Source organism: Arvicola amphibius, chromosome 7 (genome assembly GCF_903992535.2).
Source record: "Arvicola amphibius chromosome 7, mArvAmp1.2, whole genome shotgun sequence".
In the NCBI taxonomy this organism is placed as follows: Eukaryota; Metazoa; Chordata; class Mammalia; order Rodentia; family Cricetidae; genus Arvicola; species Arvicola amphibius.
Window position 1 is genome coordinate 18,340,167 of NC_052053.1, and position 16,397 is coordinate 18,356,563.

General features: G+C 40.6%; 1 protein-coding gene across 1 annotated transcript in view; it reads left to right on the top strand.

Moving 5' to 3' along the window:
* The first annotated feature begins 7,254 nt into the window (after nt 1–7,254).
* Slc38a11 (solute carrier family 38 member 11) overlaps nt 7,255–16,397 on the top strand; it is a 42,885-nt gene continuing 33,742 nt past the window's right edge. The window contains exons 1-6 of the mRNA XM_038337744.1: nt 7,255–7,355; nt 7,755–7,875; nt 9,793–9,867; nt 12,295–12,429; nt 13,694–13,759; nt 14,979–15,085. Of these exons, the coding sequence (XP_038193672.1) occupies nt 7,317–7,355; nt 7,755–7,875; nt 9,793–9,867; nt 12,295–12,429; nt 13,694–13,759; nt 14,979–15,085 (543 nt within the window). The 5' untranslated portion in view covers nt 7,255–7,316. The remainder of the gene's footprint in view (nt 7,356–7,754; nt 7,876–9,792; nt 9,868–12,294; nt 12,430–13,693; nt 13,760–14,978; nt 15,086–16,397) is intronic.

Here is a 16,397-nt window from a genome sequence, read left to right on the forward strand (position 1 = left end):
AACCTCAGATTAACACTGGCTAAGACAATATTAAAATCCATTTCTTCCAAACCTCACACGTCCATTAAATATGCAGATATTTACTTCGTCATTTTGTTCACATTGCTATTCAATTTCCAGCTGCAGATTAGCACTCCCACACCGAGCATCAGTCATGTCTCTGAATTTCATTTCAAATAACCAAAGGAGAGGGCAGGGTGTGAGCGTCCTTCCCTTTCAGGAGTCTCCTTCCATCTGGATCTCCATTTGCCCAGAGCCAAATGAAGGTGAGGAGAGAAATTCCAATCCTCCTGAACCATCTAGAACATGTCAGAGGTTCTCTCATAGCAGACGAAGAGAAAGCTGATTATGCTTATCGTTTTTAGTTAACTTGATACAAGCACAGGCATATCTGGGAAGAAGGACTCCTGACTGAAAATATGCCTTCATAAGATTGGGCTGTAGCAAGCTGTAGAGATGGCTACTCTGCCTGAGGTTCCGAGTTCAATTCCCAACAACCATGTGGTGGCTGGCGACCATCTGTAATGAGATCTGGTTCCCTCTTCTGGCCTGCAGGTAGAGCACTGTATACATAATAAATAAATAAATCTTTTTTTTTTTTTTTTTAAAAAAATGGCCTGTAGCATGCTGAGCTGGTGGTCAGTGCTGCCACCTGGAGCCATGGAGACATTAGGGCATGGGTGCTGCCTAGAGCCATGTCTGCATCCATGACCATGTGGAGGCCAGGGTCTGGGGTGATGTGTTAGGAACTGTGAGCCCCCAGATCCCGAATTTCTTGAAAATAACGTGTTTTCCCCTGATCTGAGTACCTACAGCTGCTCTGAGCACGAGACCCTCAGGAGTTCCTAATGGCAGGGGAATGGTTTCTGGTGCGTTTGGCTGGGGCGTGGCTATCCCTATATAAGCTGCCTCTGGACACAATGAAGGGGGCATTCTTGCATCAACGATGACCCGTGTCTGTCTCTGTCTGTCTGTGAGTCTTTGTGTGTTTCAATCTCCAGCCCCTTGCCTGGCTCACAAACAGTATGGCGGTGCATAGAGCGCAGACAGGCGGAGAGAGCTGCACTGATGTCTGAGGCTCCAGTTGCCACTGAGTACTCTACAGATGCCCATGTGCTGATCAACCACCTGGAACCATGTTGATGCCTGGGGGCCCTGCCATGCTGCTGCTGGGGCATGCTGATCAGAGGGGTCTATGCTGCCACTAGGCTGGTATGAGTTTCATCCCAACTCCAACCTTAACACTGTCAGAAAATGGTCAGATCAACTATTAGGAAGAGCTTCCTAAATCTAGACTTCTGCCTGGACGGACCATTGTCCACTAATTGTAAGACAGCTAGGGGCTATCAGAAGTTAGCTAGCCTGGGTTATAAAGAAACAAATGGGGGAAAAAACAGTATTGTACTTGAGCAAAGTATATACTTTGTATAATTGTGTGATTCTATAAAAAGCTCAAATTTAAGGTTCTCTATATTACTGAAAGTCTGGTTTTCCGGCCTCAATCTGCTGATTTACAACAGGCAGACTGAGTGATGTCAGTGAGTGTTTTTCATTTTGCATGTGAACATGCACTCACCCTAGAAAGCACTGTGTAATCGTCCAAACCAGAGGGCTCCAGGACATTAGCTGTGTTTACCTCTGCAGGGGAGGACTGTCAGCGGCTCTGTGCTGGCTTTTCTATCTTCAGATTTCCTCACTGAGAGCCCAGGACTTTTGAAGTTATACTAAATAACAATCATTTTTTAAATTATGGAAAGGACCATTCAAGAAATATCATGAAAATATGTATAGAAAAGTTATTCAGCAATTGTTTAAACATACAGAAACCTGTATAGATGCATGCAGAGATCCTGTTTTAGCTAGCTATCTCTGTGTTACAAACCACTGCAAAATTAGTGTCCTATCTAGAAAATCCATCACACTGGTTGTCTCACGTTTTCTGTGGATCAAGAATTTGGGAGCAATTTGGCTGGGGACCACAGCTCACTCAGGGTCTCTCATGAGGTCACACTTAGGCTGCCATAAGGGCTGCAGTTAAAGACTGAGGCTGGAGGACCTGCATGTCTCAGTCACATGACATTGTAGGGGTCTACAGTTCCTTAGTACATGTGCCTCTCCATATGCAATTAAAAAGTTTTCCTTATCAAAGAAATAGCAAACCAGTGGCCACAGACATCTATGACCTGGTATCTGAAAGGGCACACATTACTTTTATCAAAAGCTAGTCATCAGAGGGAGCTTTTCCCAGTCACAAAAGAAGATAAACTAAATGGCTTTTGAAGGGAGTATCAGAGGGAGACTTTGTAAATAAGTTTTAAAACTCACAGACTCTGTAAGAGAAAATTTTTCTTCAATAGAAAAATAAATACACAGACAGACACATTTTTCTTCTTAAAGTTATCTCTGGAGTAGAAATAAAACAAAACAACAACAACAACAAAAAAAAACATGTAGTGGTGGCACACTCCTTTAATCCCAGCACTTGGAAAGCAGAGTCAGGCTGATCTCTGTGAGTTCAAGGCCAGCCTGGTTTCCAAAGCCAGTTCCAGACAGGCTCCAAAGATACAGAAGAAAAAAGAAAGAAAGAAAGAAAGAAAGAGAGAGAGAGAGAGAGAGAGAGAGAGAGAGAGAGAGAGAGAAAGGAAAGAAAGAAAGAAAACAATTTATGAAGTATCTTTTATTTTTTATTTGTTTTCTCTTCTTTTTTTAATTTTTTATTTTAGTTATTAGTAAACAAGAATGAACATCACAGTGTTCATGGGGAGGTCAGAGAACATGGACATCACAGTGTCCACGGGAAGGTCAGGGGGCATCTTTCTAGGGTCATTTCTCTCCTTCAATCACAGATGCTAGTAATAGAACTCAGGCCACGAGGCTTGTGTGACAAGCACTTCTGTTGACTAAGTCATCCTGCAGTCCCTCCGATCCTTTTTCCATGAAGTTTTACGTTAGCACACAAAGTACTGGGCTTCATGGTACCATGTTCTTTCTTTGTTTGTTTGTTTATGTTTCCCCTCCCTCCTCTCCTCCCAGTCCCTCCCCTCACCTGCCTACCTGCATCCACTCCTCCTCTGTTTTTGTTTAGAAAAAGTCACACATCCCAAGGGTATCAACAAAGCACAGCATATCAACTTGAAATAGGATAGAGCACCTCATTTTGTATTTGGACTGGCCAAAGCAATCCAGGATGGGGAATAGGTTCCTATGTGTCAGCCAAAGCGACAGCCCCTGCTCCCATTGTTAGGAGCCCGCAAGTAGATCAAATGACACAACTGTCACATATATGTAGAGAGCTTAGGCAAGCAGGATCTCTGGTTGTTGGTTCAGACTCCATGAGTTCCTATGAGACCAGGTTAGTTGATTCTAGGGGATTTTTTGTGATGTCTTTGACCCCTTTGGCTCCTACAGTCCTTCCTCCCTCTCTTCAGTAGGATTCCCCGAGCTCGGCTAATGTTTGGCTGTGGATCTCTGCCTCTGTTTCCATCAGTTACTGGATGAAGTCTCTCTGCTGACAATTGAGGTAGTGACCAATTGTCACTATGAGTGTAACAGAACATTGTTAGGCATCATTACATTGGCTTTTTTTTTCCTTCTCCCATAGATTTAGTTCTATCTCAGGTCTCTGGGCTATGCAGCCTCTGGGTCCTGGCTTTCCAGGCAGTGCTGACACATGGCAGTGGGATCACTCTCATGGTATGGGTTATGTGGCTGGGTTGATGTCCCAGTTCCTCCACTAGAAGTCTTGCTTGATCACAGGAGATGGCCAGTTCAGGCTACATAGTCACCATCGATTGGTAGGAGTCTGGGGCCATCCTTGTAGATTCCTGGGAGTTTCCCTTGCATCTACCTGACCCTGAAATGCCCCCCTCTTTCCCATCATCTCTTTCAGTACTTTCTCCCTCCATTCTCCAGCCAACCCAATCCCTCAAGTTCCCAGCCCCAGCCAGCCCCAGTTCGCCCAGGAGATCCATGTGCCCTCCTCTCCTGGGGCCCTCCTTGTTATCCAGCCTCTCTGGGTCTGTGGACTGTAGCATAATTATCCTTTATTTTACAGTTAACATACACTTATATGTGAGTGCATACCTTGTTTGTCTTTCTAGGTCTAGGTTACCTCATTCAGGAAGATTGTTTTCTAGTCCCGTCCATTTGCCTTCAGATTTCCTGATGTCATTGTTTCTTTGTTTTCCCTCACCTTGCCTTTTACCCTCCTCCCCGCTCCATCCTCCTTGCTATCCTTTTCCTAGCCCTAATAATTGTCCCCTTAGTTTATACTTTTTAAAGACTAAGTTTTTCTTTTCATTGAGAACTTAAGTTTTTACAAACCTTTCAAGTTTACAGTCTGAAATATGTGTTGCATTTATTACCAAGGATTTGCTGTTTACTGGTAGTATTACATTCTTTCAAATTATTTCTGCTTGTTTGTGATTGCAGTACAGAAATTAGCATATGCTTAGGTCAGTCTTCAATCTTGTCATCTCTATGTGCTCACGTTATGACAAACATTTCCTCTAATTCTTTTGGAGTTTTCTTTGCAAAGCTCTCATCACTTGAAAATAATGACAGGGTCTTTTTTTTTTCTGTCTTTCTAATCCTCATGCCTTCGTTTTCTCCCTCATTTATTATCATTTTAGACTTAGTATTTCCATACCACTTTGTGTAAAAGTCACGAGTTGCACATTTCTCTTTCATTTTTAAAGAAATGAGATTGCTTCCAAAGCTTCCTCAGAACGAAAAATATGTGTTGTTGGTTATGAATACTATTTTATCCAACTTGTTATTTCCTTTAAGGCTTTTGCATCTATAAGTTTAATAAAATAGGGTTGTAGTTCCTTTCTTAATTCATTTGTATCTGGATTAAGATAATTAACTTTAAGTATATCAAACTTGCAAATATTAATGAGGAAAAATAATTTTAATAGAAGCTGGGAGAAACTGTGTACAAAATACATGACTGACATAGGTTTGGTGTCCCAGATGTATAACTAATCCCTACAAATCCACAAGACCAACTAGATATGAGAGCACACAGTTATAATACCAGCACTCAGGAGGCCGAGGCAGGAGAACTGTTGGAAGTTCAAAGCCAGTCTGTTCTATATAGTAAGATCCAATCCCACCAAGGCTTTACAGTGAGACACTGTCTCAAAATGAGCAAAAAAAGGGGAGGGGGAGAGGAAGGGAGAGAGGGAGGAAAGGAAGAAAGGAAGAAAAAACTAAAAGAAGAAAAGAAGGATGAAAGGAAGGTCAAATAGCCAATACCCAATGTTCAAGGGTTGTAAAATTAAGTTTCTAAAAAGGCAAAACCAATAGTTATTGAATATATGAAAAGATCCTTTACTTCAACGTAAGATAATAAAAATTTATACATGTATCATGTCTTACTTTAAAACTCACAGAAACAGCAACGCTTTAAACAAAATACAAAATAAACCTTTCTTAATGTTTTGGTGTTGACGATGCAGAAAACCAAGGATTTCACCCTGCTGGGAGAGTGTAATAGGAATTATCAATACGTAGAGCAATTTAGAAGCACTTAGTGAAGTTGAAATGCTCTTGTCGACATCCCAGTGAACAGTTCTCTATGACATATGCTCCAGGAGGTGGTAAAATGAGAAGTAAGCAGAGTTTATTTCCATCGAGAAATGCCCACGTCAGTAAGACTAAGTAGATGTTCTGTATCTGCAGGGGTCTAACTCGTACCTCAGAGTACATTTACTTATGGGTTTAGTGTGTGCCTGGATGTGTGCGGGTGAATGTACCATGGCACAGAACAGATGTGGAGATACATAGATAGATAGATAGATAGATAGATAGATAGATAGATAGATATGATAGATGATAGATAGATAGATAGATAGATAGATAGATAGATAGATAGATGCATACATACATACATACATACATACATACTTATGGTTACAAATAAATACTTATGAATGGTAGAGGGGAAATGTACTGGCCACTTCATGAGATGGGTGGCTCCAGGGCTGTTGTGAGAAGGAAGGGTCAATGGGGTTTCTGCTGTAGTATTAAGTGTTCATTTCTATAAACTAAAGAGCAAGAACAAATATTAAAAACTTCTTCAGTCAATGGTTCAGAGTAGTGAAGGGTTTTTATATAACTAGATTTTCCAAAGTTTTCTCTCTTTTCCTTTGCATGTTGTGTACACCCGTGTGTGCGGACACCTGTATGTGCCTGTGTGGAGGCCCAGGGCTGAGGTGGAGCTTTCCTCCGTGGATCTCCACTTCGTTCACTGGAGAGGCATCGTGCTCATCAGCAAGTTTAGCTGTCCCGCTTGCCCTGGGAATCCTGTCTCCACCACACTCGCTTGGCAGTCAAGGGGTCCTGAGGATCCAAACTCCGGCCTTTCATGCTTTTATGCAAAGGGCTTTAGCCACCGACCTACCTCCCCACTCACATTTTTCCCTATTTAAAAAAATTTTTAAAAGCCCCCCCTTCATTTTAAATGTTCACGAGAAACAAAAAAACCTTGGTTAGCATCTGTGTATTATTGTTCTTATTGCCCCAAAGTTCATTCGCCATCATGTATCTCCAGACCTGTTTCATCTGCTTAACACAAAAGGATAAATAGACGAACATTTAAGGTTCTTCCTAGCTCAAATATTCTAGGATCCTTCCCTTCCCCTGTTTGCCCTTTCCCTTTAAAAGCTCCATTACCTGCACCCAGTATCAGTCTATCATGCCTTTCTCTTTATGTCTCCTCTTCCGAAAAGTAACCAGGGTGCATTTAACTGGGGCATGCAAAATAAACAAGCTAGCTAAAACCCTAGAACAGTGTTTGATGTTCTGTTGTGTTTTCCGTTTATTTCTTTCTGAGGCCTTCAATTTCCACTTAATATAAAAGTCCTAAAATTTCACCGTCCTGTTCCACCCAAAAGAAGTGTAAGGGGAGCAACGCTGGGTAGTCACTCTGTGGAGGAAGTTGCTTCTGGGTTCTTAGCTGGCTTCAGACTCTAGAATAGGAACCAATAACTGAGTTAAAAGCAAGTTAGGGCGCTGTGGGAGGAACAGGTTGTACTTTCGCAGTTTCAGGGAGAGATACCTGTGTGATCTGATTGAGGGGAGACCGGGCTGCGGGTTGGAAAATCCCTAGAGCATCCACAGGAGCAGCGGCCAGCGGGAGAACCCGCCCCGGTGAAGGCGGAGACCTCTGAGCTGCAGCCTGGCGCTCAGGGTACCGGGACCCGCGGAACCGGCTCTCTCCGTCTCTCTGGCGACCTTTGCAGGCAAAACGGCAGGAGAGCCTGGCCAGGTGGGAGCCGGCTTCCCAGCCCAGAACCTTCCCTTGTGCAGATATGAGCTACCAGCGTCCAGAGCTGAGCGACCGGCGGCAGGTAAAAGTGGCAACGGGCAGGAGCTGAACAGCTCCCTTCCACTTTCAGGCTGGGGTCTTGGTTTGGCAAAAAGGAGGAGGAGGTTTTATCTGATTTAATCTGACCTATACGTTATGAATAAACACTTTTCTATAATTTCTTTAATTTCATGAACAGACCCCATACTCTGGAATTAGGTCAAAACAGTTGGTCAGCGGCAACGTGGAGACTTAGGGATAAAGTTTGTAAAGTTCTTTTGGATGACTAGCCTTTCCTGTTTTCCCTTGTTATCGTATTATTAACGCTATAGGGATTCCTTGTTATCATTAACTATGTTTGAATCATGCATTGCTTATTTATCGGACATTATCCACTTTCAAACTAGCAAATATTTAATCATCCTTTCATCTATTAAAATAGAGAGAAACACACCTGAGTGACAGAGAAAGCCTGGTCTCTGGACATGAGCACCAAAGGAAATCCTGTCATTCTGCCGCTGTGTTCAATGTGGTCAATTCTGTCATAGGATCCGGGATAATAGGTAAGCCATCTGTGCCTGTTTGGTTCTCTTTGTGAAGTTGAGTTTTAAAAAGGTGGTGGGGAGGGTTAAAACTGTTAATGTGCTGCTAGCATTTGCTGGTTGTTTTTAAAGAAAAAAAATCTTAATTAGATGACTGTGTTTTGCTCCACAGCAGATAGTATCCTGGGGAGGAGAAGGGGCAGTGCCCAGGGGACAGGGAAAATGGGCTTTTCATAGATGGCCTGGTCAGTTATCATTTCATCTAATGCATTTGTTCTTCTTCCTCAAGTAGACTCCATTACTTAAATCCCATAAGTCCCAGGAAGGAACTCCCCGATTCTTGTACGCATAGCAGGCACAAAAGTTTAATACGAGACTTTAACAATCATTCCTATGGAATATTAAATTAGACAGTATTCCTGGACATACCTATAGGATGCTAACCTTAAACCGTGAACATATGAAATATTAGTTTTGAGCATCGAGTCACTATTACGGTTCATTTACAACGGTGGTTACAATCAATAAGGAAAGAATAGCCCATGTTTTTCCAATCAATCAGAAGCAAGGGAAGCCTCTTTAAAGAGTGAAAACTTTGGAAGGGTTTTGCGCTACAGTGAGAGAAACAACACTTTCCAGTGTCTATTTTTTGTTGTAGTTGGAAAGCATTGCATTTCCAAAAAGGCAGGAAAAACAAAGTCCTGTCAACCGCGATGCTCACCAAATACGCAACTTTCTGTTACAACATTTTTCATATTGTTATCTGCTTAAAGCTGTTAACTTTATCAAATTTGTTGTTTGTCTTTTCTTAATTTTATGCACATTATTTTATGTGCCTGTGTGTGTGTGTGTGTTTTGCCTCCATGCCCATGTACCACATGCACACCTGGTGCCCACAGAGGTCAGAAGGGGGTGCCGGACTCCCTGGAGCTGGATTTAAGGATGGTAGTATACCGCCATGGGGGTACTGGGAAATGGGTATTTGGCAGGAGCAATAAGTGTTGTTAACTGCTGGGCCAATCTCTCTAGCAGCTGAGATAATTTCATATTTTTTTCACAAGTGTATGTGCTTTCTGGCTTTACATTAATCCATATATACATATTTTTTAAAAAATGAACCATGAATTGGAGACTCCTGGGGTGAAACAGAAATAAGCAGGGCTAAAGCTTGCTTAAAAGTCTGTGTCCATGTGTCATAAAGCATGGACAGTTCAACTTGACAGAATTCTGGAATTTACTCCTGGTACGAATACTTTTCAGGTACATGCAGGTCAGCCAAGTGAAAATGTTCCACTTCACTGCACCCGGCAGCTTTGTTTTAAAGAGAAATCATTTCTAAAAAGAAATATTTTAAAGAGAAATGCTTAAATTATTCCATTTTGACTATTTTGACGTCTATAATCTAAAATTATCCACATCCACAAAGTCATAAAAAATAATCTTATGAACCCCATTTATCTTGAGAAAAAGTAATTCTGCATGCCTGTGCTCCCAGCGTTCCCCCATTTCCTAATTGACTCCCCCATTTTGGCTCCATGATCAGTCTCCCCTAAGATCCCACAACCATTCCCCGCTGCTTCCCACAGCAGCCTGTCAGGAAGGGCTTGGGGTCTTTGTTCTCCCTGGAATCTAGGGCACTAACCATCACACTGAAATAAGCATTGTTTGAACTGGAATCAATTTTTGATTTGCTGCTTTTGAATTTTTCTTCATTCATCTCGTGTGTTTGCTCTCCTGATGTGTCATTAATTTAGTGGCATTCCATTCTGGAATAAGTGCTAACATGCTAATATTTGATTTAGTACTATCTTGTCTTATGTTACAACTTTTTATCATGGATATACAGAAATTATTTTACTTCCTATATATGAATTGTGAAAGATTTTTGCATTTCTACCTGTCATTTTTAATGGGTTGGGGCATTTGGTGTTTTTCCAGGATTGCCATATTCAATGAATCAAGCTGGATTTCCCTTGGGAATACTGCTTTTATTCTGGGTCTCATATATTACAGGTAAATTGCACATGGCTGCATATCCCTGCAGTATAAATTGTTCAATGACTTCTTCACCTACACAAATATGCCCTGCAATTGGATCTCCTAATTAATTAAGAAGTCCATCAAAGGATCCTGAGGAATTTAAGCATCACATTTGAGGGGATTTGCTTTTCTTCCTAATCTCTTAAACAGATTAGTAGAAGTAGCATGTTCTATCACCAAGCCTAAACCTGGTCATGTGCCTTTTCCACTTCATACAGAAAGTGGTGGCTGAGAAAGTCACTTCCAAGGCCAGTGCTGGCTGAGAGGACATTGTTCCATGATACACACAACAGGGTTGGGCTGGCAGGTACATGCAGAAGAACTCTCCAATCCAGACCTGAGAGACACATAATCTATGCTTATGAATATAAGTATCTTTAAAAGCCTTCCCACTTTTTAATTGCCTGCTCCCCAGTTGGTGCTGGCAAATATTTAATTTCCACCCAGTATATTACCATAGCTTTAGTGCATGGTGAACACATAATTATAAACCAGCAGGCAGAGAAAAGTAAACATCTCACCTGTGAATCAGGATTGGAAGAAGATGAATGGTTAGTAAACCCACATCATATTACATGTAAATAAACCATACTGGAAATAGCATGTTCAATTGCTGGTGTACCCATGATATACAATCCCACCAAAGTCCTGCATTGCAAGCTCATTATCAGTAGGAACAATTAACCCATTCATTTACTAACATCATCCACCCGCATCTTTGAATAATTTTGATAAATAAAAGATCTCCCTCACGAAAGTCAAACAATTTATATTTTAAGATTCATTTTCTTTTTTATGCTTTAAGAGCAAAATCTACAAATACAGTACGTTAATTTTTTCTTGCCTAACACTACAATTTTTTTAATGGAATCAGTCTATTTTAGAAATTATGGGAGTCCTACAGATCTATTGTTCAACACCGAAATTAAAATCTTAAACTATGGAGTTAGGCTGGAATTTAAATCCTGTGTCCTTAACCCCATGGTCCTTATGACCCATTCGATCCCATGGAAATTACTTGGTAACACTACATTTAAACAGTAGTTTCTCCGTGTAACAGTTCTGGCTATCTTGGAACTCATTCTGTAGACGGGGCTGGCCTTGAATTCATGGAGCTCCCCCTACTTCTCTGCCTTCCACGTGCTGGGATTAAAGGTGTTTGCTACCACCACCTGGGGAAAAATATTTTTATTTATATAATCACTGCATATTTATGTCTTCAGCTTTAATCCTAAAATTTGAAATGAAATAACTACAATGTAAATAATTTTTAAAAAAATCCAGAGTGCACTCTTAGCCATAATAGCTTTAAAATTAAGTCACCGATTTTATTTTGTTCCAAACCAAATGCTCTGAGTCTTATATATTCATTAACCCTAAAATCCTCACCACGGTGTTTACAGGTTGAGCACCTATGTTATATCAACTGCAGCGGAGTTGCATCCCCATAACCGTGGCTACATCTTTGGGATAGAAAATTATGGGTATCCCTGGCCTTTGGCAGTCATACTGCCCCTGCTCTAACAGGACACCACCTGGATATTCAAGGATATCTGCATTGTGTTTGAAAGACATGTAGCTAGAATAAAAACGATGATTTATTAAAAGTCGTTAACCTTGTCATTGTAATACTGTACCACTGCAGCTCTTCTCTTGGAATTCTCCTTTTCCCAGGCTGGGGATGAAGCTCCATCGGTACAGTGATTGTTTTGTATGTGTGAAGCCTTGGGTTCAATCCCCAGCCCCTCCAGCACCAGTGGAAACCCAGGGACACCACGCTAGAGGCAGTGGAACCTGGGAGATGGAGCCAAGAAATGAGGGGAACTAAAATCTCATGCAATAGCAAACTTTATTTAGAGCAATTTCTACTCCGAGGGTTAAGAAAGGGTGCATGAGTGAAGTTGTCATGAGGTCAGGCTGCATATAGTCACAAGGACAGGCTGCGCATGTAGAAAACATGTTTTTCCACAGAGGCATTTAAACATTTAACGATAGCCAGTTAACAAATAATCTGAAGCAAACTCCCTCCTACGCACTAGACCTGGGAGGGCCAGAAAAATGCGTTCGAAGAACAAACCCATGGTTTCAAAGAAACTGAAGTCACAAGACCCTTGTTTTGTTTTCTTACATGCACTCAAAATCCCCCTCCCAGGACTCCCAGATTCTTGGATGGATTTCCCATACCCCAGTATGGTGGCACTTGCCTATCATCTCAGCACTCGGGAGGTTGAGGCAGGGCGCGCAGGAGTTCAGGGTCAGCCTTGAATACAGAAGGAACTTGAAGCCAGCTCTGGACACATGAAACCTTGATTTAAAAATGAATCTCTTCTCAAAGACAACAGTCAAAACATACAGACCCTTTGTTTCAGATGATTTGTGTTTTGTTTTGCTTTGCTACAGACTTTTCCCTCATTTTATTGATAAAAGGAGGAGCCCTCTCTGGAACAGACTCCTACCAGTCTTTGGTAAACAAGACTTTTGGCTTCCCTGGATACCTGCTGCTCTCTGCCCTACAGTTTATGTACCCTTTCATAGGTAAGGTGGCCGTGAAGACAGATGCTACAATAGCTGGTACCCACATGGTCCTTTCTGAATGACAGCAGCTGTAATAGGCATTTGAGAGCCATCAAAGACAACTAGTAGTTGAAGTGTTTTCCAAACTAAGTTGCATCTTTAATGCATCTTTAACAATTTTGCTTCTTATTTTGTAGTCCATTTTACCTATCCTATAAGTATTTTTTTTCTAAAATAAAATGGGGATTTGGTTGATGTTTTAGTTTTCCTTACCTGCTGTATGCTCTCTCTGTCCCACTCTCTCTCTCTGATAAATGTGTATATGAATATACAGCATATATACACATGCAAATATCATACACTCACACACACATACACATGCACAATACACATAGATATACACAAAAATATATACACACATGCACAGACATACACACATTTATACACACAATACACACACACATATACATACACATACACACATATATATACACACACACAGAAATACACAATGATTTGGGATTGAACGTTAAGTGAGAAAACTAACAAGTCTCTCTTAAGGCTCAATACAGATTTTTTTATTTTGTTTTTTTGAAAACCTAATGATTTGAGGGAAATCATATACCAATATTTGTATTACCACAATAGTGAAAATGTCACCCTCTTCTTAAACAGATAAAATGGTCATATAAATTAACAACTAAAGACTTCACTTACATCTTATTAATTCTTTGAGAATTTCAAACAATGTTGATTTCATATTTTTTTATTAGAATTAAAGAAGCTACAGTTGAAGTAAGTCTATGTGTTCCCACAGAAATCTAGAAAAATATACTTCCTTTGAAAGCCTTGCATTTCCAAATGAAGGCTTTGTGTGTGTGTGTGTGTGTGTGTGTGTGTGTGTGGTGTGTGTTTGTGTGTCTTCAAATTTTACTGTTGTCATTGGTTCTTCAGCGTAAGTAACACGTGTCTTCCCCCCCAAAAAAGGTGTTTGGAAACCAACCCTCCACAAGAGAATAAACATTTCAAATGAGTGTGAAATCTCAGCGTTCTAGAGCATTCTGGGATGAACCAATTTGTATCGTGAAAATTTTCCTGAAGCTCAAGTTGACACTCGGGCATAAATCTTTCGTATTATCCTTAACCCGGGCGTACTAGAAATTATAGGCAATGCATGCTAAGCCTATGTCAGTATTTAGAGAGCCGTAACTTCCAGTGTTCAGAATATGCAAGAGAAAAACATGTGCAGGCTTATTAACGACCGTTCCTGTCATTGTGCTTTCAGCCATGATAAGTTACAACATTATAACTGGAGACACTTTGAGCAAAGTCTTCCAAAGGATCCCAGGAGGTAGGTAAACATGAGAAGTGTGGCGAGTTGAAATGAGCTTACTTTTCATAGGTATGATGTGATTCATAATTTACAAACAGAACATCTGACTGTGGAGCTGGGCTGCCTCACAGACCTTGCAGTTCCCAGGGCTCACATCCATCCGAGATGGCAGACTTAAATTAGTTTTTGACCAGTTTTTAAAAGTTGCTGTTCTTCTCCAGGCGTGGTAGTACAAGTCTTCAATAATCCCAACACCCTAGGTGTAGAGGCAGATGGACCTCTGAGTTCCAGACCAGACTGCTCTACAGAGCAAGTTCTGGGACAGCCAGAGAAACCCTGTCTCAAAAAAAGTTGCCATTTTCAATGCATTTCCATTTTATTCACTTTTTTTTTTCAGAATACCATGTAAATCCCATCAAAACAAACAAACCACGTAGCTTTCTGATTCTGACTCCTTGCACTCCTTGTAGGTAGTATGTGACAGGGACTCCATGAGGAGTCTGCCTGGTTATATTTCTATGGTTAGGAGTAGTCCATGCTATGGAAACACAAACACACTAGTGTGACAGTCAGCCAGGGCACATTTGTGTTGTTTCCATTGTGGGCCAATTGTGTGACAGCTGCCGTGGATGTCCTCAAGTGACATTTTCAGCGCTTGTCACAAGCCCACTTCCTGTTGAGCCTGTCACCACGGCTTGGCTGTGAGAGTAATTCAGAAAGGATGGGCATGTTTAGAAGCAGGGAAACTGAGGAGAAGGTGATTGGGCCTAGCGAAGCTGCTCATTGTTTAGAGTACCGGCTGCTCTTGCAGAGGACCAGGGTTCAATTCCTAGCACCTACGTAGTAGCTCACATCCATCTGTAACCATTTCTAGGGAATTTTATACCCTCCTCTGGCTTTCAGGGGCATCAGGCATTCAAATGATGAACAGATATACATACAGTAAAACAGCTATGAACATTAAATAAATTAATTTTTAAAGATGCTATTCATAGGCATATAAAATTCTATGACATCATAGGAAGCATAAGTTCATTCTTGGGTTATTTTGTATTATATTTTTGTGGTATATTTCTATTTTAACATGATTTTTTTGTTTATTAACTCAAAATCATCTTCATATATGATTTAAGTTTTTTTTACATCATTATTTATAATGAAATGTTTGGGTAGTTAATGTACCACACAATGTGCTATTCATATGTATAAACACTAAATAATATTTACTATATTTCAGTTGATCCTGGAAGTGTGTTTATTGGCCGACACTTCATTATTGTGGTTTCAACGGCTACATTTACTCTGCCTCTGTCATTGTACCGAGATATAGCAAAGCTAGGAAAGGTAATTTCTACACTTTAAAGCTTTACTTGTTTTTATTTCTATGTACGTGAGTGTTGCGCTTGCATGTATGTGTGTGCATCATGTACTTGCAGGAGCTAAAAGATCCCCTGGAACTGGAGTTACAGAGGGTTGGGAGCTCCCACAGGTGCTAGGAATCCCACTCAGGTCCTCCGTAGGAGCAGCCAGTGCTCTGAGCCACAGAGCCATCTCTCCGGCCCCATTTTTACATTTTTAAAATAGCCCTTAATTTTGAGGACCTACAGTCTATTCAGCTGCCACCACAGTTATGCTTAACAAACTGAGAATAGCTCGTTTGGGGAAACTTACAGTTCAGTGTGAATAAAATATGTTCCTCCTTTTTCCTTTTCTAAAAAAGATAATCTGATATCGGACAATAGATTTTCAATTTAGAAAATACAGAAAACTGTATTTAAAGCACTCTACTTTATTAGAAAAGTGCCCCACCTTTTCTGTAGATAATTTAAACAATTGGATTAAACTTAAATATGACAAAGACAGAAGTGTTGGAAGAGATAAATGTTTAATCTTACTTAAGCATTGTACAATAAATGCTTGTGATAAATGTGTGGGACCCTGAATCTATATAAATTTTATGTTTTGTGTCGCAGGTAAAATGAGAAGTAAATAAAAGTATATAAAGGATGAATCGCTTAAATGATGCAAAATGTTTTTATTTGCAAATGACAATATCTATTCTACGTGTTTCCACGCCGTGAATTTTTTGTTGTTTTGTTTTTTGAGACAGGCTTTCTCTATTTCCTGGCTATCCTGGAAATAGCTCTGTAGACCAGGCTGACCTTGAACTCAGAGATCTACCTGTCTTTGCCTCCCAAGTGCTGGATTAAAGACATATGCTGCCACCATCAGGCTACCCACTCAGTGAATTTAAATACCAATTTTTTGATTGAACAGTTGTTGAGAATTGTTGCCAATGGGACTAAAGTCTTTCTAATAAAATTAACTAAATAATTATTTGACTCACCACCTAAACTTATTTGCATAGACTATCCTTTATCTGCTTGTATTTTAGTCTCCTACTGCCAAGGAATGTTTTTATTTTACCAAAAATATAATTGGTACTATGTCTACATGATCAAATATTCTGATGAGACGTTTTCTAAAATGGTTAATCACGTGACACTTCTATGATCTGCTTTGAACGCTGCAACCATCAACTTCATTCTGCTCTTGCCTTTGATGTCTGACACAATGCATCCAGTGATGATGTCCCTTCTTCCAGGCAGAGCTGGACACAGAGCCAGCATGGGAGAGTGTCTCACCAGCAGGCCTT